We start from the raw sequence: 23,714 nt of genomic DNA, 5'->3' as shown, positions 1-23,714 counted from the left end.
AAATACAAACACAGAAGAGACTATCAGTAGGGAAGTGAAGTGTTTATTGTCTAAATGCATGAAAGCCATTGGTTCTGAAAAGTTGCCTTCCTAGTCTGAGATGTCCTTAGGAATCTTTGATAGTCTTTTTTTTTTCCTTAGTAAGGTAAATACATAGATAAATAAACATTTTAGCAAAACTATTAATGTAGTTGGAGGCTGCAGAATAACAGTGGTAATTTGATGTTGGAATAGCTCTTGGCTTACCACCATACACACCCTACCTCCTTTCCCTGTTAATAAATATCTTAATAATTGCTCTAGTGTAACTATTGGGCATTTTAACATGGGGAAATCCTTTCTTGGTTTGCATATGTACACCTAAAATGAAGACTTTACCAATACTTGTTTTAACTTGTGCTTTGTAGCATTCAGGGAATCCACAGGATAACTTAGATCTTCATTTTCTCATCTCAAAGAATCTCAAGAGTTTTTTCTTTAACTCCCCCATCTTTAGTTCCACATCATTCAGGGTCAGGTAAATATGTAGAATGATATTTCAGCTTTCATACATTTTTGTGTTCGTTTATTTCAGTCTTCCAGTGACAGAAAGGACTGGGGAGTTGCGAGTAGTTTGTTTCATCTCCTTTGAAGAAAACCTTAAATTTATAATCCCAGATCAGACCTTTCCTATAACTCACGCAACTCATCCTGTTAACCGTTTTAATATATGGCACCGCTATTTCATTAAACAACATCCAGGAATAATTAGTTCAGCAACGATGCCTCGGAACAAAAGCCCTTGATTTCGTTTAACTTTATAAGTTGGTCTCTTTTGATCTACAAGAACACATCTGGGGCCTTTAAGAAAGCAGAAAGAAAAATATTAAATGTTTAGTAAGGCCGTTGGTGAAGGTTTCAAAGTACAGTAACCCTTTGGTACCAAGATGTAGCTCAGAGGCAAAAAAGTGTGAATTTCTTGTTTCATAAGAGATCCCATGGCACCTCTGTATGGGAAAAGCTGGTTTTGCTAGCTGATGACCATTATGTTTTGGCTTTATTTCCAGTTTCATAACATATAGTCTCTTCATTCTTTCACCAGTTTTCTCCCCCATTTTTCTGCCCTTCTACCCCAGCTGCATGTGAATGGATTAATCAGAATCATTACTGCAAACCTGACTATTCTTCACCATGTATCTGTGCTTTAGAATTTGTTTTTACTATATTGAACTTTGCACCATACTGCTTTGTTCCTTTAATAGCTTAGTATTACTTGCCAAGGTGGTAGGGATAAATCCATTTGTTCTTTACTCTAGACTTAGCATCTTAGATTTTGAAAAAATAGTACAATGCAGAGGATATAAATTTACTCATCTAGTCACTGTTACTCATTTGTATTAGGATTTGCTCACCAGCTGAACTCTTTAAAATTTGCCACTAAAAAAAAATTCCATCCTCAAGGAAAAGCTGTAAAGATTTTTGTATACCCGTTGTTTTTTAGTTCATAAACCAAAAAGATATGTTGTGAAAAACACTTGTCTGATAGCAATTGATTCCTTTTTCTTCTCATAGCAGAGGTAGCTTTTGTTTTGTTTGTAATCACCACAAGGAACTCACTAGGAGCAGTACTGTATTGTTTGATTTGTACCGATATACATACTTGTGTTTCCTTTTTTGCTGCATTGCACTGGAGTGCTGTTGTGTTTATATTCTGTGAGTATTTCCTAGAAAATGTACAAATCATCACGATTAATGTTAACGCTTGCCACAGCTAATGAAGCCTACCAGATAATTCTGTAATTATTCATCACCTTTGTTTCATTTTGTATAAATCATGACTTCTATTAACGAGCTTATTATTAACAAGGGACAGGAGAATTTTGTTCATGAGAAAGTCATAAGCAAAAAGAACTCTGTTCTTATTTTTCCCCTTGACCTATCAAAATAGAAGTGAAAAGAGCTGAAAATATTATTTTTCATTATAGGTTTTGTTTTTAAATGCAGCTTTATGTTCACTCTGTGTTTGTTTTCCTTAGTGAGCCTTTAACTCCAAGGTTATGACCCAATAATGACCTCCTCTTTCCACTCTCAATTGCTTTTGACCTACTCCATTAAGTAAAAAGAAATAACCTAACAGAAGGGTAACCAGATCACCGCTACCACACCAAGGAAACAGGCAGGCTTTGGGATGCTCTTCTTTAATCTCTCTATCCACAGAGCCTTCATTTTAATTTGCAAAATTGAACCCAGATCGAGAGCAGTAAAGCCTGAATACGGTAAATATTCATGCCTCAGTGATCTAGAGTGGCTCCATTACATTTCAGAGATTGGGAGAATTACCTTTTGGATTATGTATATTCATGGGCTGATTTTTATTTGAGATATAGTATTACTCACATTGGGCTATATGTCACACATTCTACCAAAACTAGCCTTCTCACAAAGCTCCAAATGTTCCCTACATGTAAAAGTTTGGCTTATTTACCCTATAGTTTCCTCCCTTTTTATGCTTTCAAAGACTGGTAGTAAAGAAATTTCTTTAAAAGAAGAAGAAAAAAAATCACAGCAGAAGTTTTTCTATAAAACCTCCAACCCTGTGTTTACTGTGATACATTCTTTTGCATGTGACTTTGAAGTCTTCAGATAAAAGTATTATTATTGTTCTAAACCTAAATCTATTTGGAAAAAAATAATACAGTTGGAAGAAGAAAATTTCTGGCAGACTTCAACCTATGATTTTGCATTGGTCTTGACTTTTATTTTTTGACTTTTTTCTTTGAAAAATGTTCTATTGTTATATTATTTTTTACAAATTGCAGAAATTTGAATTGATATGTGAATGTAAAGCTTATTCTATGTCATAGTTTTACTATGGGTCTGACATTCTCTGCCTAGATACTTGCTGGCTAAATCCATTGCCAGTATATTATGCTTTTAAAATGCATACTTTGTTATCTGTAGAGATAGATGGCACAAGCAATACCAACTAATTTATGACAGCTGGTATCTTAAGATTTTTTTTTCAGTTACAAAAAACCTGTGAGATTTTTATTAATTTTGAGAGGAAAGGATATATAGTAGGTGCTTGGCTTCTGCTGCTTTTCACATATCCTTGGAGTGTGGTCATCTCTTCCTTACCTACAGCCTCAGGTATTCAACATGTACAGCTGTAACACTCTTTTGGCCAGAGGACTAAAAGGGGATCCTCTCCTATATGAACAGATTTGCCCAAACCTATAAGAGGCAATGCAGAAGGGAAATAAAGGTATGTTAAGGCCTGGTGATCTTGGTGTTTCCCTGTGAATCCCAGGTAGAGAAGGAAATGTAAGAGGTGGAAGCCAAAAAGATTATGAAGAACATGTAATTACTAGGAAATACTGCAAAGGCAAATCATGCTCGACCTGCCTGCTTGCTTTCTGTGGCAAAATGTAGAGACAGGAGAGTCATGACTTTAAGGCTTGAGTAACATCTCACACAATGTGCTCATGTGAAAGTTGGGGAGGTATGGGTTGAATTTGAGGATTTTGGTGCAAATTGAAAACTGGCTGAAGCTGTTGAGGCTATTGGAAGCTTTGCTTGCATGAGGAAAATGGCTTTGAAATGAGAAACATTCTGAAAAATCACTCTTTGGCTTTGAAAGATTGGTCTTTTTTTTTTTTCTTGAATTTAGAGTGTGCAAAATGATACAGTTGAGTTTCATATCTGCAGTGAGGCACAACGACATGTTATATCACAAGGGTGGCAAGAGTACTGACATTCACCAAATAAATGCTCCAGTAAGATAGCATACATGCAATATAGTGTGAATTGGATGGTTTACAGTAAATAAGGAATTTGGAGCAGTTCAGTTACGAGAAGAAAATGGAGGATAGTTTTCTTAGTCAGTGAGCTTTGTCCAGCCTGTACGTGGGGTGGATATGGTTCTGTTGAAAAAATTTGAGACTATACACTTAAAGACTATAGGAGAATACATAGACAAAGAAGGTCACTTAACTTTCTGTACAAAATCTTAATCTTAACACTTGCTAATTTTTGATTTGTGGTTGTAGACATGAATACAGCATACATGTAATTCAGATTAAAATTACAGCGTCAAAGGAGAGCATCATGAGAGTAAGTTCATTGACCTGCTCCTTTACCGAGTGCATAGCCATATTTTGGGTGCCGTGAAAGGAAATAAGCTAAAGGGATTTTAGTATCCCTTTTTGTGTTGCTTTATTCCAGTGTTGCAATGCAGACTCTTCAGGCTGTGCTGTTATTTTATCAGGAGGAGGTGTATATTAAATAAAATCCGATACCATCTGTGTAGCATTACATAAGCACTGCATTGGTCATATGGTGAATGCTTTTATAAACTTCACTTTTAAAAATTAAAAGAATCATTCTTAACAGTATATGTTGCTGCTTACTCATCTATAGGACTCGGCTCTGCTTGTGAATGGCCATCCTTCATAAAGCAGAGAAACTGTCATTCTTCATGTTTAGGACAGGATTTGTGAAAATATCTGCTTACATCTAAGAACAATTTTATGTCTGAATTAGAGCTTTGTTTAGTTTCAGTATAGGTATTTAGACAAGGGTTGTCTAAAAACTAGAAGCTGTGATAGCCTTTCAGATGTGTAGGCTGTATTTTTTTGACAGTGTGGCTTGATATTCTCTGACCAACCCAAGAGATTATACTCGAAGCAGGAATATGTGATGCCCTTTCTTTATTTGTATTTGTAGTAGAGAGAAGAGAGGAAGGTGGTACTTGCTTTCAAAAGCAACAGAGAAGAGATGCAGTTTGGTTATGCAGTTGGACCTTAGTTTGCGAGTCTTCTTCAGCTGTAAGGAGGCACTTCTGCTGGATGATATTAAAAGATGGGGGGTTTTTGTGTTTGGCACTTGACTGCAATGCATGATTAGTTTATGCCTCCCAAGGGTTGGTTTAGTTGGGTTTTTTTCTTGTTTGGGTACTAATTCAGGCAAACTTGCTCTGTTTCTAAATCTCAGAGCTGAAATAATTCTTTCTTTGTTTATCAATTCCTTTTCCTTCTTGGATGTAAATTTGAAGATGCAGCTCTTAACAACTGGGCTTTGAGATGTAATCTTTATGTTAAACTGGTCGGAGTCATCTGTGTTTGAAGTGGTATCTGTTTTTTCTAATACTTATGTGATATTCCTTTCATAAATTCTGCATTTATAATCAGTATTTTCCCTAAGAGCATATTGAGACTTAATTATTTGAACTTTGCAATTTCTCATCAGAATTACAGGGAAGTATGGTGGTTGTATCTTTCGTATCAGAAAGATGCACTGACAGCATTGGGAGGCAGTAGAATGACCAGGTTCTTATCTAAAGAAGCTATGAGCAATGGCATGTGGTTGATAACTTAATGGAAGTTGGATAAATAAAGGAAAGGATGCTCTGACATATCAGGGGAAAAAGTCATTAGTAGACTTTTTCTGTGTCCTGTTTTCTATTAGTCTGTACTAAACAGCTTTGAAAATCTTAGTGGGCTTTTCCTTTGGTCTTCATATAACTGTTTCATTTCTTATATTGAATACATTTGTTTATCTCCAGGGCTGAACTGTTTGTGTGCTTCTGATTTCTGTTTTGCATTTTTTTTAATCTACATTTGAACAAATAAACTTCTTTCTCACCCTTTTTTATAGACTTTTACATAATGCTTTAGGAACATTAATGTGATTATACAAATAAAATTTTAAAAGTGAAACAAATACCTTTGCTAGTGATGTAAGGTTTCAACACATGGCTCTTGATTTGTATGGTGAGATATAATCAATTCCCTTGTGCCATTATTGGAAGACAAAACATGAGTGAATTTCTTAGTGAAGTTTCTAGCAAGTTTTATAATGGTATCCAAGTTTTCCTTGTTTACCTATGTTGTTTGTATGCAATAAGATCTGTCTCTTTAAAGTTGCACTCAATATTGTTCATTTCCTGTCCATGTCTAAATGCTTAATTCACCAAAAGAAGAGTAAACTGTGTCTATTTAGTGGATTGCTGGAATGATCCTTACATTATTTTCATGGACAAGATGGAAAAAAAGTACAAGTTTTGATGTAAAAGTTGTTTTACAGACAGCATTTGCACAACAAAAATTGGATGCTTGAAATAAATGCAAAGAAATGCCCAAGGTCATAACTGATCTCAGTTACAAATCCTATTGCTCAGGACAGAATGTTCCTGAAGTATTTAACATCCTGCTGTTGGTAGATGGGTGGATTTGAGTGACTGAACTTCAACTCCTCAGTATTTCTGTTGCTGTAAAGCTAAAGAAAATATGTGAAAGTTTAGAACTGTGCCATAACTTGTGGGGATCCCTTACATAGGGAAACTAGATATGCATAAGAGAAACAAATCTAATACTGAGGACCAGTTGCATCTTTTTCAGTGTTTCCAGGATTGTATTTTAAAGGCCAGAGAAAACAAAGATGAATTTTAGTTATATACTTCAGTCTTTTGAAGAAAAACCCTACATTTGGAGGATTTTAAGCCGTGGACGAATGTCTCTGTCAGTCGAGGTCAGAGTGAAATGGAATGAAATACTGTATCGATGTTGAGGGTCTGTTCAGAAAACAGGAAGCTGATGATTTAAAGCTACTCTGGCTCTTGTTACTTGATCCAGTGGGTGCAGATCAACTCACTGATTCACTTCTCTGCTGGTTCCACATCTGACCTTTTGAAGGAGATGGCAGTTCCAACTAAGTTCTTGTGTGATCTAATCCACCACCCCCAATCACCTAAGAGCGCTCTAGCGTTGTTCTGGTCAGATTTTAATTCCTGAATACTTTATACTCCTAGAACAGAGTTTATGGTTGGTTAAGATACCGTACCATATACTCTTTTTACAATTGATTATGGTGCTGAGAACATGTAGGAAAAAAAGGAATGGGCTTCAATGTGTTTTTCCCACTTGTTTTTCTCTGTCCTCGAATATGTCTAGGGAAACTTTAGATAGAAGAACAGATATCATGAAATAAGGTGAAAAAGTGTTTACATTGGAAACAAATATAGATGGGCTGATATAAATCATCTACAAGATACTGGATAGGTCAGCATGAAGTGCTGATTTTCAGTAGGTTGTGTAATGCAATATATATCCCTTCATGTGTCTGAATGGTTTGCAGAACTGAAAGAAAAGCCAAAATGAAGCCTTTATAAACTGAAATGGTTTAGTCTGATCAAGTTGAGCCTAGACTGATCTTTAAAAGCTTATTTCTTCTTTAAAAGCTTTATATTCTTCCCTTTTCCATGAGAACTCCTTAAAATAAGTAATACAATATTGAGGTCATTAAGGTCAAACTTTTATGTTATTTCTGAAGAGGTAAATAAATTTTGAATTCAAGTGCTAGCCGGTGCTGTGCTTTTCTGTGACCATCCTAACAGGTGGAAGCCTACATCTTAGTGACAGTGATGCTAGACATATATTTATGAACTTTCAAATCTTTGCAAGGAAGCTTTGAGGCCTTTTTTTTTTTAAAAAAAAAAAAGAAATAGAATATATATTTGAAATATCATAGACTAGGAGACTGGATTTTTGGACTACTAATTATTTTGCATTGATGGTTTACAAGATATCATTATGCTCCTTGTACAAATATATTGTAAGGAAAGAGTTTTTGTTCTAACCATTTACAGTTGAATTCAACGAAGCCAAAGAAGTGTATGAAAGAGGTGGGAAAACAGTGACATAGATGCATGGATGGGTATTGTAGTGCTACACTTTTGGTTGTGCAGGTACTTGGGGGAGTGCATGAGAATTGCAGGTAGAGTGTAGGTGTTGCAGCATGGATGATGTAAATACCAACATAACTGTAGCCATGATAATCTTGTGTTCTCGTGAACAGGAGTAAGCTAAGAGGCTCAAACCTGTGGTAATTTTAGATGATGGAGTATGTTCTCAGTCTGTTCACTTTCTGCTTTTTGAGATGTGGACTCTTCTAGGTCAGTCATCTTAGAAGAGAGCAGGATGTGATATGTGGCTTTGTGCTTGGGACGCATTATGTGCAGCTAATTACTTCATTTTTTTCTTGCTCTTTCTTCAATAGGTGACAAAGAAAGTCAAGTCCATGCAGATGTTCCATAATCCTGTGACTTACGCTATGCAAGGTGATAGAGTAGGTATCTGTGTAACTCAGTTTGACCCCAAACTACTAGAACGAGGCCTTATTTGCACCCCAGAAACACTTCACACCATCCATGCTGCAATAATTGCTGTAAAGAAAATCCAGTATTTTCGAGGAGCTCTTCAGACCAAGGCCAAGTTCCATATCACAGTTGGTCATGAGACAGTTATGGGAAGAGTGATGTTTTTCAGTCCAGCCCCTGATAACTTCAATGAAGAAACTCAAGAAAATGTTTTTGATTTTGAAAAGGATTATCTTTATCAAGAGGAATATTTATCCAAGGACTCAAATTCTTCAGAGAACAAAGAAAACGACCAGGCAGAAGTCCAGCTCCCAAGACAACAATGGGCTTTGCTCGAATTTGAAAAACCAGTCACTTGTCCTAAATTGTGCCTTGTGATTGGCTCCAAGCTGGATACAGATATTCACACCAATACTTGCAGGTTGGCGTTCCACGGGGTACTGCTCCAAGGAATGGAAGACAAGAACTACACGGAGACTTTCCTTCCAAAGCTGAAAGTGTACAAGCTGAAGCACAAAGAAGGACAAGTGGAAAGGGTAAGCTGTCTCTTTAGTCTATACAGGGGAAAGGGAAAAAATACCTATTCTATGTAAGTGTATTTATGGGCTGCAGAATTTTCAGTGTTCCAGCATCTTTATATACGTTTTTCTTATGTTTGTTTACCTACTATATTACTGCATCTTGTCTGTTTGCAAACAGTCAGAATTAACTGTGCAAAACTGACTAGTTTATTCAGTTCAATGCAACGCTGAGTAATTTGATGCTGTTTTTCACTGTTGCTTTTGTTGTCTAGCCACTCTGTTCTTCCTTCAAACTTGCTTTGTTTGTATACCTTCCTAAGTGTCTCATCTGTTCTCTTCCCAGCTGACAAAACTAATAGCTTTCTACTACAGTTATTCTGCATTACATTGAAAAGATAAAGGCAGAGTAAAACAAATAGAAAGTAGCATTAGATTAAATAAGAAAACAGCAATTTTAATGCATTTTCACATTTTATTAATAGGAACCTTAATTATTGAGATATATTAAGATGAATCTTCCTACAGGATGCCTTACAGAGTATAGCATGCTGAAGTTGAGATCAAGCTTGTCGTGGAAAACTTTAAGCACTGAGTAATGCATGCTTGTTTGCATGTTGCACAGATATTAATCTGCTGTAGTGTGTGTACTTGGCCCTCCTTGTTGTGTCAGAAAATAGAAGCGCTTTCCAGAGGAGTTAGCATCTACAGTAAGAATTACTGTCCTTTTAATATGGATAGGTATACTCTCTATAGTGGCTGGTATTATTACATTGCTGTCTCTAAGTTCAATCTTGGTGATGTTTACCTTTCAGTAATTGGTGGTGAACCATTTGTTTATAAATCCCGTTGTGAAATTTTTCACGATGAATGGTTTAGGCGAAGGTGTGCAGTATATGAATAATACAATTGCTTACTTCTGGATGAGCAAAGTTGATGTAAAGTTAAGCAAATGTTTACTTGATTATTTTAGTGTGGTAGGTATTCTTATTAACTTTTGGGTAAAGAACTGTTAATTTATATTTTCCTAATGCAAAACCTGGCTGAACAAAATGTTTAGCGTTCTTATTTTAAAAATTCCTTAAAGCTGTGTTGAGTGCTGCATAGTATCTCTCCTTACTTTACTACAGGGGACTAAACACTTAGCACACCTTACCATGTTTACAATTTATAGTGCAGACTTCTTGAATACTTTTTGTTTGTTTGCTTTACTGTTTTAATAATAATAAATCAAGGTCCCTGTCAGGGCATGATTTTTTTTTAATATATAGTGAGGTTCTCTTCTAAATGCCTCACTACATTAATTGATGGAACAGGCAGTTTGTATTTCCCTCTTTTCTCTGAGGTTTCTATGTTGCTGGTTCAGCCTTTCTTGGACAAAAAAAAACCCCTCCTTTGAATTTCTAGCCCTGCCTTTGGAGGACATTCTTTTAAAACAGACCTGTGGTGTGTTGGTTTTTTGGATGCCAGTTTTGTCAGTAAGAAGGAAGGTAGTTAGAAGGAGAATATCTGTAGCTTTCTGAAAAATTTATCCCTATTAATATGGGTTATATGGGACACCCAAAATCAGACCTGTTCAGTATTTTGGTAGCAGGTGTATGGTTTCCTTTATTTGAAATGGCCAGCTGCTGTTCTTATTGACTGATGCTGAATAAGAACAATAGGTCCAAAGTATTCTGTCCTCTAAGCTACAGAGAAGCTCTAGACCAAATTTGTGTGTCAGGATCCAATCCCTCTGACACTTCTAGGGCTATCTCAACTCATGAAACGTTTGCCTTTATCTTGTTAAAAATCTACTCACTCGTGCACAGCTCATGCAACTAATATCCAGTGAGACTTGGCTCTTCAACTCCTTTTGTTTCTCTGTGGCAAGAGGAATATGAATGAGAACAGAAGTTTGTGTGACCCATGGAGACAGATGCTGTTTGTGTTTTGTTTAACTGAAATGAAGTGGTCTCAAATTCTTTCTTGGGCTTTGCTTCCAATATGTGGCACTAGTCCACGGGAGTCGAAAGCTTGCAGAGTAACAACTCTGTGAGTATGAGTGATTTGATTGGGTTAATGGTTTGCTGTTATGCCATGCATTTTTAATTGGTTTTACTATTGTTATTGTCAAACCTTTTCTCAGTCTATGTATTCTGATATTGATTTTAGTAATAATACAACAAGTTTAATCAAACTCTACATTCTGAAAATAACCAATGAATGTAGGTTATTTAATATTTGACCAACAGAGTAATATATTAGGCTGATATATTAGTGAACTGTTTTGATATCTTCCCATGCCTCTTACTAAAGCTCTCGGCTCTATATTTTATCTTGTCTTCATCTGTCATACAGTTTGTCTTATATATGGGCCTTGATTACTATCTATGTGAATACTAATTGGCCTTGTGAATGAACAGTTGCCATTGAATAGTCTGTGTGCAGGTTAGGTTTGTCTTCAGATTCTGCCTCCAGTGCTACTGTAGATTCTCGGAGTTGGCAATTTCTCTGCTATGTGCCAAAAGAGTAACAGGGCAAATGTAAGAAATGCTCACTGTGTAAAGTCACAGGGGCACGCAGGGACTCGAGATTTGGTGGGCTTCTGTCAGTTGTGAAGGGCCTATTAGGGAGGTACTTTCAGCACTGGATGAGGTAGCAACTGTTAAGTCTGTGCTTTTGCAGAGCTGAGAGCAACAGAACAATTGGGTGGTACAGCAACTTATTTTAGTACACAAAGTCACTAGCTAATAGAAAATTTGAATCAACTGGTCCCACCCTGCTGCTGATGGATGGCTGGAGATTAGGATCGCTGAATTTAGGGTGTCTATTCTTGGCACCGATACAGGAAAATTTCTTTCTCTGTTGAGCAAGGAAGCTCCCCCTCCTCACCTTCCCTGGGGAGGCATAAAATATAATAATAATTAAAAAATACATGTTACCTTCACAAGATGTGAACTTTTCCTCCAGAGAATGCTGCTGGAGAAAATTAGCTTCGTAGCTTCCTGAAAGGCTGGGAGAGAGGGAGGCAGGGGTGTGTAATGTCCGCCACATCGGGTTTAGCATGGGGTGGAAACATGCTCCTGTAGCTGAGTTGTGGTGGAATTCAATACTGCCGGTTTGTAAAACGTTGCTGCTGATCTGATGTGGGCTCTCCCAAACCCCCCTGCTTGCTGCTGAATTAAAATAAATTCCCTGCAGTTTAACTACTAGTTTACCCAGGAGAAATCAGGCATTTACGGTTTGGCTTTTTGTTCCTGTTGTGATTAATTTCAGAGCACTGATGGAATAGTAAGAATTGTAAATTCATTAAGTTTCAGCATCACAGTACTTTCTCTTGTGCCCCTTATGCACAGTGCCCTCCTGGATTTTAAGATTTATTTTTTAATAAAAGAACAATATTTATTCTCAAAGGCTTTTTGATTCTTTTAGAGCAACTGTGACATTTTTACTGTTTCATGTAGAAATCAGATCCATTAACTGGGCAGACACCATACTTTTGAAAAGTAAAACACTGAAATTAATACACTTTAGTGAATATTCGTTCCTGAGCTTCCTGGTTTTATTCATCTGTTCAAGTGGTGGTAAATGTTCTACAAAAATCCAAGTACCTTTACACTTCTTTGTTTCCTTTTCATATTTTGCTTCTTTAATACTGCGTGGAGCACTGGGAATGAAAGAATCAAGACCCGATTACTGTCCTTCACCAGGATCTTTTAATTTACCTCTGCAGTATGTCCTTGAACCTTTTTGTCCCCATCCTTGCGTATTTAGCTGCCGATTTATTTATATGTATATATATTTTAATTCTCAGGTATGCATTGCTGTGGTATCTGAAGAAATTAGCCTTTAAGACATTCATCATCTGCTTTTTTGGTTAAGTTAGTATTGTCTGAGATGCTGCATAGTGCAGGAAACTTGCTTCTAACCATGCTGGGATTGGTCAGGAAAAAGTTACATGAGTCAAACTGCGGTTATTGTTTTTATCTGATTTGTTGTTTTTAAACTGTTGTAGAAGTGTGTGAATGCTACTGCTTTGCTTTAGACCAGATTTGGTTTGGGGTTAGAATAAGTCTTTAGGGATTACTTTTTAAGGAAAATCAAAATCAGCCTTTCTCTCAGAACTAAGATGGTACTGGCAAAGCTTTGTATTTGCTCAACTTGCTGATTCTAGAATAATGTAAAATACTAGTCCACTTTTGCAGAAGGGACTTGAGAGAGGGGAGAAGTTAAGTGGAAGTTTCTGTTGAGTATCTTTCTGGCATGGTTGTGTGGAGACAGAGACTGTCACCCTCTGGACAGTTCTTTTTCACAAAACCTTGGCTGCCTGACAAATGTACTTTTGGTAAGAAAAAGAGTGAGTGGTTTGTACTGATAAAAAAAGTAAAAGCAAGGCTGAAAGTGCTATTGTGAACACCAGTGTTGCCTTAAGGAGCATATGAGAACCTTAGTGGGAAAATAAGAGCAAATGAGATGCTGTCAGGAAAGCTTGTCCTTTTGAGTCTGCATATAGTGGTGGCTGTTAATGTGGCTTGCTGAACTGTGATAGGTCAGCAGCCTCTGGAGTTGGAGACAAGCAAATGACGATGACTGTTGTCCTTGGTCCTGTGCTGCTGGAGACAGGCTGCTCCCCAGTCAGCTCTTTGCATTTCTATGGGCAGAGACTTGTATTAATCCTAACACTATCACTGGAATATCTTGCTCTGTGAATTTTACCTCTGTGCAGCATTGCAGATTAATTCCAGTCTGACTCATGAAGCAGTTACTCAGTTCCTGGGATAAATCATTTGTATTTCTTATGTTATTTTCTCTTTGGCTTCCATGGACATACAGGTTGAGTGCTGAGAGTTTCAACTGAAAGGTGAACCATAGAAGTGCATCATGCTTTCCTGCATGACTCAGATATTCTGCATGTTTTGAAAGTGTTTGCACAAGCAGGATTTATCTTAGGATGGTTGCCACAGAGCCCTATTGTCGAGGATGCTCGTAAATCAGTAGCTATGTGACAGAAACAAAGGGAGAAGGAAAACTCTCGGCTTTGCTTGCGTAGTGTGAGCTGTACCTTCTGCACTTTGAAGCTGGTGTAGCGAAAAATATATACATATTTCTGCAATTGTTTTGCATTTTTAAGCATAGCAGAATGTTTTCCTGTGAGAATGGGCATGTTCTTCCTACAGATACTTTCTCTGTGTTCCTCTTAGATTAAGAAGAATTTGTTTTCTCTGAGTATTTCAAAGTTTTTATTGTGTTCTTGTCATTATTTGCCTTGCTCTTAGGGTTTACTTATTTGATGATAATCGTGCCACACTTGTTTCTTCAGCAGTTTCACGTGTCACAGCTATGGGATGTCCTGGTTTTATTCATAACCACTGTGTTCCCAAGTTTTGTGGGTTACTGAATAGTTTCTTATTGAACTCATTCTTGTAAGGACCAAGCCCACCGTGTTTCTAGTATGCTCAGTTTCTGGAGGATAGAAGAATCGCTTACTGCTTAATAACGGAGTGTTACTAATTGTTTTGAATATTGGTGCCATCTAAGTGTCCCCAAGGAGAAAAGTATTGTTGCAGGAGCAGGATGTGAAAGCAGGGTAAGTTATCAAGATTTTTATCAGAGCATGTCTACTGAAGCCTGAATGGAAGAGAAAAGGCTTATCTCTCAGCATCTTTTAAAAATGTTGGATTTTTTCTCTTGCAGTAGGATAACGAGAGCTGTGTCAGAGCCAAGTGCATTACCTGAGTGGACAAATGGGAAGTTCTTTGTCACCATTGCTTAATAGATCTTTCTGGCCATCTAGGAGAATAAGATATTGTAGAGATGAGTACTAGGAAGGAATTGCAGGAAGTTTTGGAAAACAGTAGATTTGTTGATGAGCAGCAATGACCCAGACTATCCTTTAGAGAGCTGGGCATTTTGAAAAGCAGTGGTTGTGAAAATGGCTCTTTTTCCTAACAATTGTCATTCATATTGTCTTGTAATTCCTTATGACTTTTTGAGTGAAAAGATCAACATTTAGTGTACCAAGTACATGCCAAGTTTGTAGTAGCTCAGGCACATGCTTAACCAAAGTGCTGAAGAAGGATTTGAAGGGGGAAACATGAACGGGCCCATGAATGAAATAGAAACATCCAGTGTGGCTCACTCTGGGGGATGAGACCAGACTTCTTTGGATGTTGTCTTTGCTTGGGAAGGCAATAAGTTCATATGGCACTGCCAGAGTGTTTTTGTCTGGTGAGAGCAACACAGGTATTTTTTTCACGGAATCCTTTCCAGATATCAGTAATACCAGAATTCATTTTACAGAGTTGTGCCCATGCACTGTATTTAAAATACATGCCACATTAATACTGTTCCTTGAATTTTCTGTTGCATGGCTGTAATGCTGCTAGGAATAAAGAGAAGTCATTTCAACCTGCTCAGTTTGTTAGATTCTTTTGTCTACTTCTTTCTAGGTAAAGGCTTACTAGAAATAATATTTCCTCTCCTGTTTTCTCATAGTGGTACTGTAATTCCAGCAGGATAGCAAGTAAAACATCACATCAGCCAGGCAATGACACTTTGAGTGACTGATACAGTGTACAGACTAATACGGGCACAAAGTGAGCAACAAGGCCAAACTGCAGCAGCACTCAATCAGATTTCATTGTAGAGGCACAGGCAGTGACCTGGGCTGCCTGCAGAACTCAGTGTGACTCTAACTGGGAGAAGTGGTGGATGTCACTCCATCCACTGTAAACGTACAGACGCCACAATTAATATGTTTCCTGCTTTGAAGTCTGAACGTGAGTTAGTTTGGTTCTGCTTGGCTGCTGATGGTATGCTAAATACAGTAATAATACAGAGATGAAGGCAATCAGGTGAATAAAAGTGCACAGCACATTCACTAGTTAAAATGCACTGTAAAAGAGGAATATAGAAGATGCATTTATTTATTGGCTCTTGTTTAGTTTTTAAGTAAAAGGGTTTCAGAAGCTTAGTGGGGGAAGGGAGGGCTGTACACTCGTTACACAGAAATACCATTTCTCTTAAACAGTGCTGGGTAAAGAATGGTGATATTTAGTGGCTGACACAACGTATGGATTAACACAGTAGAATAAATTTGTCATAAAAGTGTACCAGCTAAGTCACTGAATCTACTTGCTTACTCATATGAAAAGATTGGTATTTTGTTCACTCACCAACAAAAGAATGACTTGCTCCACATGACTGGGTAGTAGAATTTTGCAAGGTTTGAGTAACACCTATGGTTATTATTTATATTATTAAATTTAAAATGCAGACATGCTTTTGGGTCTTACAAGTGTATGGACAGCTGGTCTTGATTTTTCTGAGGTTGTGTAAGAGTCACCTGTGGGGGAATCGGTTTGTCAGCAAGGCAACCAATACACACACCATTTTATTTATTGGATACAAAAGTAAATTAAGAATGTTACTTAGGTTGCAAAATCAAGCACTTGAAAGTTAGGAAATGCCAGATTTACAGTTGCCTATGCAACATTAATTCTGCTCCCCTGTGCCTCTAGCGAGTGCACTTAATAAGGCTGGGTTCCTGTGAAATTTTTCTGGATGTGGTCATGTAAAGACTATATCATGGAACATATCAAAGAGGGACAGAAATAAGGTTCTATGGACATCTGGCATTTCTTAACTTCTTAAGTGCCCAATTCTGCAACTTAAATAACTAAGGTTTTATATAAATGTAATTTCCTAGACAGTTTTAAAGTGAAAAGTTAAAGTAAAACTGAACCTACATATTATTAAACTGCAACCATCTCTCTACTGTACACCTTCACTAGCATTTTAGTTACAGATATTCAGCAGCGTAGCACAGACTCGTATTGCGTGATATCACAAACCTTGTCAACCAAATGGCAGATGGAAAGTCTTATCCAAGAGGGATGGTGGAGTGTTGGGCTTTGGACAGAGAATCCACACGCTGGAGTTAGAGATCTGTAAGGGTAGGGGTCAGACTTGGGACATTTGTCTGCCCATGTGACATCATCAGAGAGGGATGTGAGTCTGTGTCAAGAGTCAGCTCTCTCCTTCAGCATCAATTGCTTCAGGCAGCTCTTTGCAGACCTGTCCTCGTTGCCTGCTTAAATTCCAGTGAGGATTTTGTAAGAATGTTCTTTGTTCTTCTCTGCTCACCAAGCCGTTTGTGGGCAGTTTCCTTAAAGCAAGTTACTGTCACTATAGTTGACCTTCTGCTATGTGCCGGATCCATGCACTGTTGCAAATGAAACTTGTCACACCTCACTGATGTTTAAGAGCTCAGATTCAGAAACTGTACCAGTTTATACTTTGGACTATTTTATACTTTAAAATAGTTGAAAAAGGTGCCTGAATGTTCTCAAGTTGCAGACATACCCCAGGAGTCCTTCTGGCTGTTCAGAACCAGTGAGGAGTTCTCTTCTGCTTGGTAGTCCTATCTGTGTCCCCCTTACAAGGCAAAGTCAAGACCTCTGCATCTACACATCTTCTGCTCTACAAAACAGTTTCTTGGTTTGTGCTTAGATAGTAAGCATTACAGGGTTTTTAAACTCTGTAGCATATCAAACCAGGGCTGGCTGATCTGGAGATGGAGGTTGTGAGCAGAATAGGGTGCAGTAACAACTTGTACCCTCCTCTTTTCCCTTTCTGTTGATTTTGGTTTTCTTATGTAAAGGGAACACAACGTAGATTGGTGTAAAGATTAATAAAGTCATGAAATCAGCGTCACTCGGTAAAATGAATGTGTTCAGCACTGGGCTGTGTTAGAAATTTAGTGACTTCAGCTTTTTAGGACTCAGCCCTTCTTAACTTGGGGTGGAAGAAAACTGCACTCTAAAGGTGCATAATGAAGTTAGTGTGCTGTTTGTACCCTGCGTGTGCCTGGAGAATGTCAATTGCTATGTATAGAGCTTTTAAAATCTAAACCAGTCTGGTCATGCAGCTCTTACTTATTGTCCTGACCCAATATTGAAGACTCTTTTCCTACTAGTGTACTGTTTTTGGCCAGGACATAGTGATGGTAAAATTCTCAGCAGAATGAAGGTTGTTCATGGCTGATTTGTTAGATACTCTCAGATGCAATTGTCACTTTACTGAAAAAGAAGAGAAGGTCAGAGAAAGAGAGATGTTTCTTGGATACAGGAAACATAAGTTGGGGAGAGATGAAACAAACATCTGAAAACCAGAAGTAATGGATATGCAGAGATTTCTGTGTGATGGCTTAGTGTTCTGTTAAAACAGCAGTCATGAGACACGAAATACTGAAGGAGATGCACTTTTCATCTGTTCCTTGCTCCTGGATGGATCGATGTTCAAAGGCAGAAGTTGAGTTTGTTGATTTGGAACATGGTGAGAAAGAAGGTGCCCAGCATAAAAGTGAAAACTTCTAGTGCTGTAGGGAATTGCAGAAAGAAAAGCCTTTAATACTTCTATGGTGATGTAAGCTCTTGAGGAATCAGTGTGGCTGACCAAATAATTCTGTGTAGCGAGTTGTTCACCTGGTTCTCGATAACTATAAGCTGAAACAGTCTTTGGAAAATCAAAAAAGTTGCAAGCCCAATCATCAGTGAAATCCTCTCAGTTCCTTTCTTCACTCTTTCTGCAGCCTCATGTATTCTCATTTTCTCAGTACATGAAGCCATGTTTTAAAACAGAACAGGAATTTGCAGGCTCCAAAATATTCCCATTTCTGACACAGAAATGGAAAGAGCTTGAAACTGTTTTCTAGAAATAAATGAGCTGTCACTGATCATGATGAAGGTGTCTCAAGTGTACTTTTTCTAAAGTACAAAAAAGCAATAAAAATACTTAGCGTCTTCAGTGTTAGTCATAGGTTCTTTTTGTTCTTTTTCCCCTCCTGTTGTTTTCTGCTTTGGTTTCTGGGGTTGTTTATCAGCTTGCAAATAATCCTCAGGCCTGTTTTTATCCTTTTATATAAAAATTGGTTTATTTCTATTTAAAATCATATAACTTCAGATTAAATCAGAAAAGATTGTTCTTTTTCTCTGTGTCTCTTTCTGTTATTTAATATTCAGTGCTATTACTTTGTTTCAAACCTTTTCCTACTTCCCAACTCATTCTTGTAATGCTTTGTTTCCTTCTCTGTGTTTCTGTTCTGATTGTTTTGTTGTTTGGGTTTTTTTTTTTCTCTTACAGGTATGTTAAGACACAGAGTTAATTTGCTCCTGAAACGTGTGTGAGGATTGTTTGAGAGAGTGTTCAGATGACAGTAATTTCTAAGTTACCTTTAAGAGGAGGATGGTTTAACAGGCTGGACAGTATAGCTTGCTTTCCCTGCTCAAAGGGAAAGCAAACTTATTTATTTCTTGGAATTATCCTATGGTTTGCACTGATTGCCAACACATGTAACATTAATTGTGGTTTTGTAAATAGTATACAGTAAGCATAAGTACTCCTTAGATGGGAGAGTGTGAGGTGGTTAATTGGTTCTGTGAACTTCTTGCTGTTAGCAAAAGTGCTGTGTGCCAGAGATGCATATACTTCTACGGTTCTAGGGTTTTATATACATATAGTTAAAGCGTTGTTTACTTTTTTCCTGCAAACACAAAAGCCAAATGGGAAGGGGGGATATTTCATAAACTCAATGCTATTGTATCCTCTGGTCTAAGCCATAAAACAAGAGTAACAGAGACATTCCCTTTGAACTTGAAATCCCTTTCTAAGCTGCTGATCTGACCCAAGTGAGAGGGGGAGACTATACCAGCCAGAAAATATTTCTATTCTGGGTATTTCTCCCCCGCCTCCCACCCCTTTTCTTTTTTTTCAAGTCCTTAAGTGAGTTTGATGCTGCACCTCTGCCCATAAATTTAAAAAAATATTATCGTAATGTAGGTCAGTGAACTGAAACGCCACTGTACACCGTGAGGGATTAAAGTCAGAGAGGCAGCCCTCTCCCACTCCTCCTAGGTCATATGACAATATAAACAAGAAGTGCAAGGAGCCTTCAGCTTTTTCTTGCCCTAATCCTTTGTTTATGCAGCACTTAAACTGACTTTTGGGGTCGTCTCTGTCTGGCATTAAAGCCTTAAAGCTTTTTGAAGTTTCCCTGAAGTTAATAAAATTAGTCTGCTCTGGTTGCTAGGCCCCTTGCTGCTGCTTCAGAGCAGACTCTGGATCTCTCACTGTCTCTGCAGCGTTTGGCTTTTTAAGTTAATAATATTTTATAACAAAAAAAAAAAAGAGTTTGAGAGAAAAGCAGAAAGATCTCCCAAAAGGCTGTTCAGCTAATAGGCAAAACGATTGCCATTGTATGTGTTCTGAGTAGTCAAAGGGTTGGACTTAAAATCCAGCAATTGGAGGTAAACTGCTGGTGAAGTAATTGGAAGTGTTGAGTTTCAGCTGGAGAGAACAACATACACTTCTGTGCCTTCTTACAGAGTGAGGTCAAACCAAAAATGTAACTTTTTTTTTAACATAGTCTTAAAGTTGAGAAAATGAGGGTAGCAATTCTCTCTTCTTCATCCAGTTATGCGACCTGATCTAGGTGAACCTGCTTCTGCAGGGGGGTTGAACTACATGGTCTCTAAAGGTCTCTTCCAACCCCTTCCATTCTATAATTTCTTGGCAAACACTGATCAGTTACGTTAGTTCTTGTTGCATTAGGCATTCTTGTATCATTTAGTCTTCTTCAGGGATAAATTAGGACTAACTGGGGGTGATGGACAACATGGGATGGGATGTAGACTATTTAGTATATGAGACTAAGACTTTGGGTCATAAAGATCTTATTCTGAACAGCACTGAGGCAAGTTGCTGATGATTTGCTATGTCAGCATCACTAAAGCAATAGTTTTTGTAATAGGAAAGGAATAATGGTCATATGCACAGAACATACTGCAGAGCTAAACGAGGGATTGTCTAACAAGGTGGCTGTTGGAGTGAAAGGAACAATGCAGCTCGAGCTCTTGATTGCTTTCCTAAACTGTGTACAAGACCTTAAAAAGCACATTTACATATATAAGATGAGGGATTTTAAAATAAAAGGTATTAAATTACTATAGCATACCTACATGGTGATAGATTTTGTTGCTGTAATCATCAGTTGTAGGTCACCATTACCATTTTACTTAAAAAGGTACATGATGCCTGTAACATTGCAGAAATCATTCTGAGTTTTTTTGTGACAACCCTACCAGGAAAGTTCTCAACTAAACCATGATTGCTCACCTTATAATTCTGTTTTTAATTAAGTTAAAAGATAACTTTGAAGTATTCTTAGAAACTAAAAGATATTTATGTTGTCATTAGAGTTGGCTTCCTGTGTGATTTTGGGGGATAACTGCAAAAATGATAGATACATGGAAGATCCTCACTGGAGTGTAAGAAACTGTCTGTATTTCAAACTCAGGAGTAAGAAGCCTTTAGCCAGTGGTGCAGAAGAGGGATGCTTGGTTTTGAAATTCTTGTTTTAGGAATAAAAGACTTATAGAAGGAAGTAATCTTTTTATTTCACCAGCTAATGCAATTGGAAAAATTAAGATGATTTTAAGAATGTAAGTGCTTCTTCAAGTTAGAATTAACAACATCTTTTACTGCTAGTCTTCTGCTTTCAGACCTGAAGAAAGGCAAGTGTGTCTGAAAGCTTTTCGTCACCTTCTACCACCACCTATTGTCACAGACTCTAGTAAAGGACATTATTCAGTTCTAAATTTAAGCTGGAGGTTGCCAAGCAGCAATACAACCATTAGTAGTTCACAAGCTATTTTGAAGCAGTGCTGGTTGAGAGGGTGGGAGAGGACAGATACACGTGACCTTTTGAGAGAAGATGAGGGGTGGATGTTTAGACAGAGAATGTTGTTGAGATATCTCAGCGTTGCTGCCTGCAGCCTTGACTTAGCACCCAGATGGGAGTGGAGCTGTCCCTACTGTTGTCATCTCCGTGGGAAAGAAGGAAGGACTGTAGACATTCTTCATCCTGCAAATGCACAGTGAGGTCCTGACGGTGCTCTCCAGTATTGCACAGCCCTTTCAAGACTGTTTATAGCTGTGCAAGTAAAGCTCATTTAAATTAAAACAAATTAAATTTCTGATGTTAGATTTACTGAGATTGACATTAAAATAGAGGCATGCATATGCAACAAAATAATAACAATGCTAGGGTTATGAGTCTGTGCACTGCTGTTTATGGAGGAGGCTTCAGGGAAGGAAACTAGCTTAGTAAACCAGCAATACATTGAGTCATCATTTAAACTGAATAAAATGGAGTGTTCAAAATTGGTTATCATTCTTCACTCTTCAAAGTCACTTTGGTCTTTGAAACCCTTAGGTTTATCTAAAAATTCTTCCTAACATATGAAGAACAGCTGCAACTTTTGCCACCAAAAAAAAAATTTCTTGAAAAGATATAAGTAATATCTCCTTATTTCTTCTGATAAGTAAATAAATGTTCTTGCTGTGGCTACGAGGTAGAGTAACTCCAGGCATTAGGTATACAAGGATATTCACACCTACAGGATTAGGCTCACTTGACTGCACCTTATACTTTGTAATGCCTAAGGGAGGGTTGTTTATCTTGCCTTACCCACCAACCTTGCTGCCTCTTGTTCCTGATAGCTTAATTAAGAATTCAACTTGGAATGGTTCTTCCCACTGGGTTACAAACCTTGAAATTAAAATTGGATACAATGGTCATAAGGTTTTTAGTTTAACAAATCAATGTGTATGTAAAGGTGAATATTTAAAATGCTCTATTTAGAAACTTAGAGTAATTCTGTCATTTCTTTGGAAATGTAGCTGTTGTAGTGCAGGTCTGGAGCTAAGAGACAGAGAATGTTTCTGTAGGTGATAATGTACTTAACTATAGAGTAAGTAATGGAATGAACTTTTTGTGAGCACAGGTACTTAAGTGACTTCCATGGAGAGGTTTCAAAGTAGAAAAGAGACTTTAATTAACTGACCTTTACAGCATGTTCTGGTGTGGATTTTGTTCTTGTATTATAAGAAGAAAGATGAAAATATAAATTTATTAATTCACAAAGTCTTCTACAATTTTAGACACAAATTGTCTGACACTCAGCAGTTTAGATGATTCATCTAGAATTCTTTTGGGGGTAAATTGTTTTCCAAGGGTAGAGTGGTAGAAGTTACACTAAGTTTAGTATCTCATAGGTAGATTTTTTTCTTACCACTTCAGCTTGTAGACTCATGAAGCCCTATTTCTTTTGCAGGTGATGGATGATTACAGTGTGATTGGTCGTTCATTGTTTAAAAAGGAAACAAACATCCAGATTTTTGTGGGTCTAAAAGTCAAGCTGTCTACAGGAGAAGATGGAATAATAGATGGTGGTTTTGGACAAAGTGGCAAATTTAAAATCCGAATTCCAGGTAGGTGCTTATCACCTAACAAATACTACTCTGTGTGAAGTGTAGAGGTTCTTTCAACATTTCAAGCCTGAATGTTACCAGTAGTCTCCTGAAGTTTTTAAATTGAGTCATACCCAGTTGGACCACTGATGATTTGGTGGATTGTACCTCTCTCTTCTAGTTAAATGACAGTGGCTGTGACTTATATTTTGAGACCAAATGGCCTGATGCTGGATCTCCTGTAACAAGCAGCTCAGGTCTCAGAATGACTTCTTATTAAGTGTCAGTAACACAGAAACCATGCAATACCCAGAACGGTTTGTGGAAATGTCTCAATATATGTATGATTTGCACCAGACCCCTTCTGAACAAATAAAGGAGATTTAGTTTTATTGCTTGTGTCTCTTGGTTTTATGATATTATACATTACTGTATTTTTCATCCTTAGTGAATTATGGCAACGACTTATGCCTCCTTAGGTTAGACCATGAGGAGTGATGGGTGCTAGAGTTTATAAGTGGCATTACTGGGTTTTTTTCTCCTTCTTTGAAGGTAAATGTATTCTGAGCCTTTTCAAAAGGCAATAATAGATGCTGTATTTAACTCAGATGGTGGGATATTTTTTTAAATGATACTAGGAGTACTTTTGTGTTTCTCTAGTGTCTTCAGACCATTTGTCACTAGTTAATCCTCTGCCCTCTTTGGGGAGATGAACAAGACAACTTCTGTTGTACCAGTGGAGAAAAGAAATCATGTTCTATGGCAGCAAT

General features: G+C 37.5%; 1 protein-coding gene across 1 annotated transcript in view; it reads left to right on the top strand.

Annotated features, from left to right (window-relative positions):
* The window catches only part of EEFSEC (eukaryotic elongation factor, selenocysteine-tRNA specific), a 120,472-nt gene that overhangs the window by 56,402 nt on the left and 40,356 nt on the right, over nucleotides 1-23,714 (top strand). The window contains exons 5-6 of the mRNA XM_062008599.1: nucleotides 8,035-8,670; nucleotides 22,809-22,965. Of these exons, the coding sequence (XP_061864583.1) occupies nucleotides 8,035-8,670; nucleotides 22,809-22,965 (793 nt within the window). The remainder of the gene's footprint in view (nucleotides 1-8,034; nucleotides 8,671-22,808; nucleotides 22,966-23,714) is intronic.

The sequence above is a fragment of the Colius striatus genome, chromosome 15 (genome assembly GCF_028858725.1).
Source record: "Colius striatus isolate bColStr4 chromosome 15, bColStr4.1.hap1, whole genome shotgun sequence".
NCBI lineage: Eukaryota > Metazoa > Chordata > Aves > Coliiformes > Coliidae > Colius > Colius striatus.
Note: the sequence above shows the minus strand (reverse complement) of the source record. Positions and strands in the feature narration are given on the sequence as shown.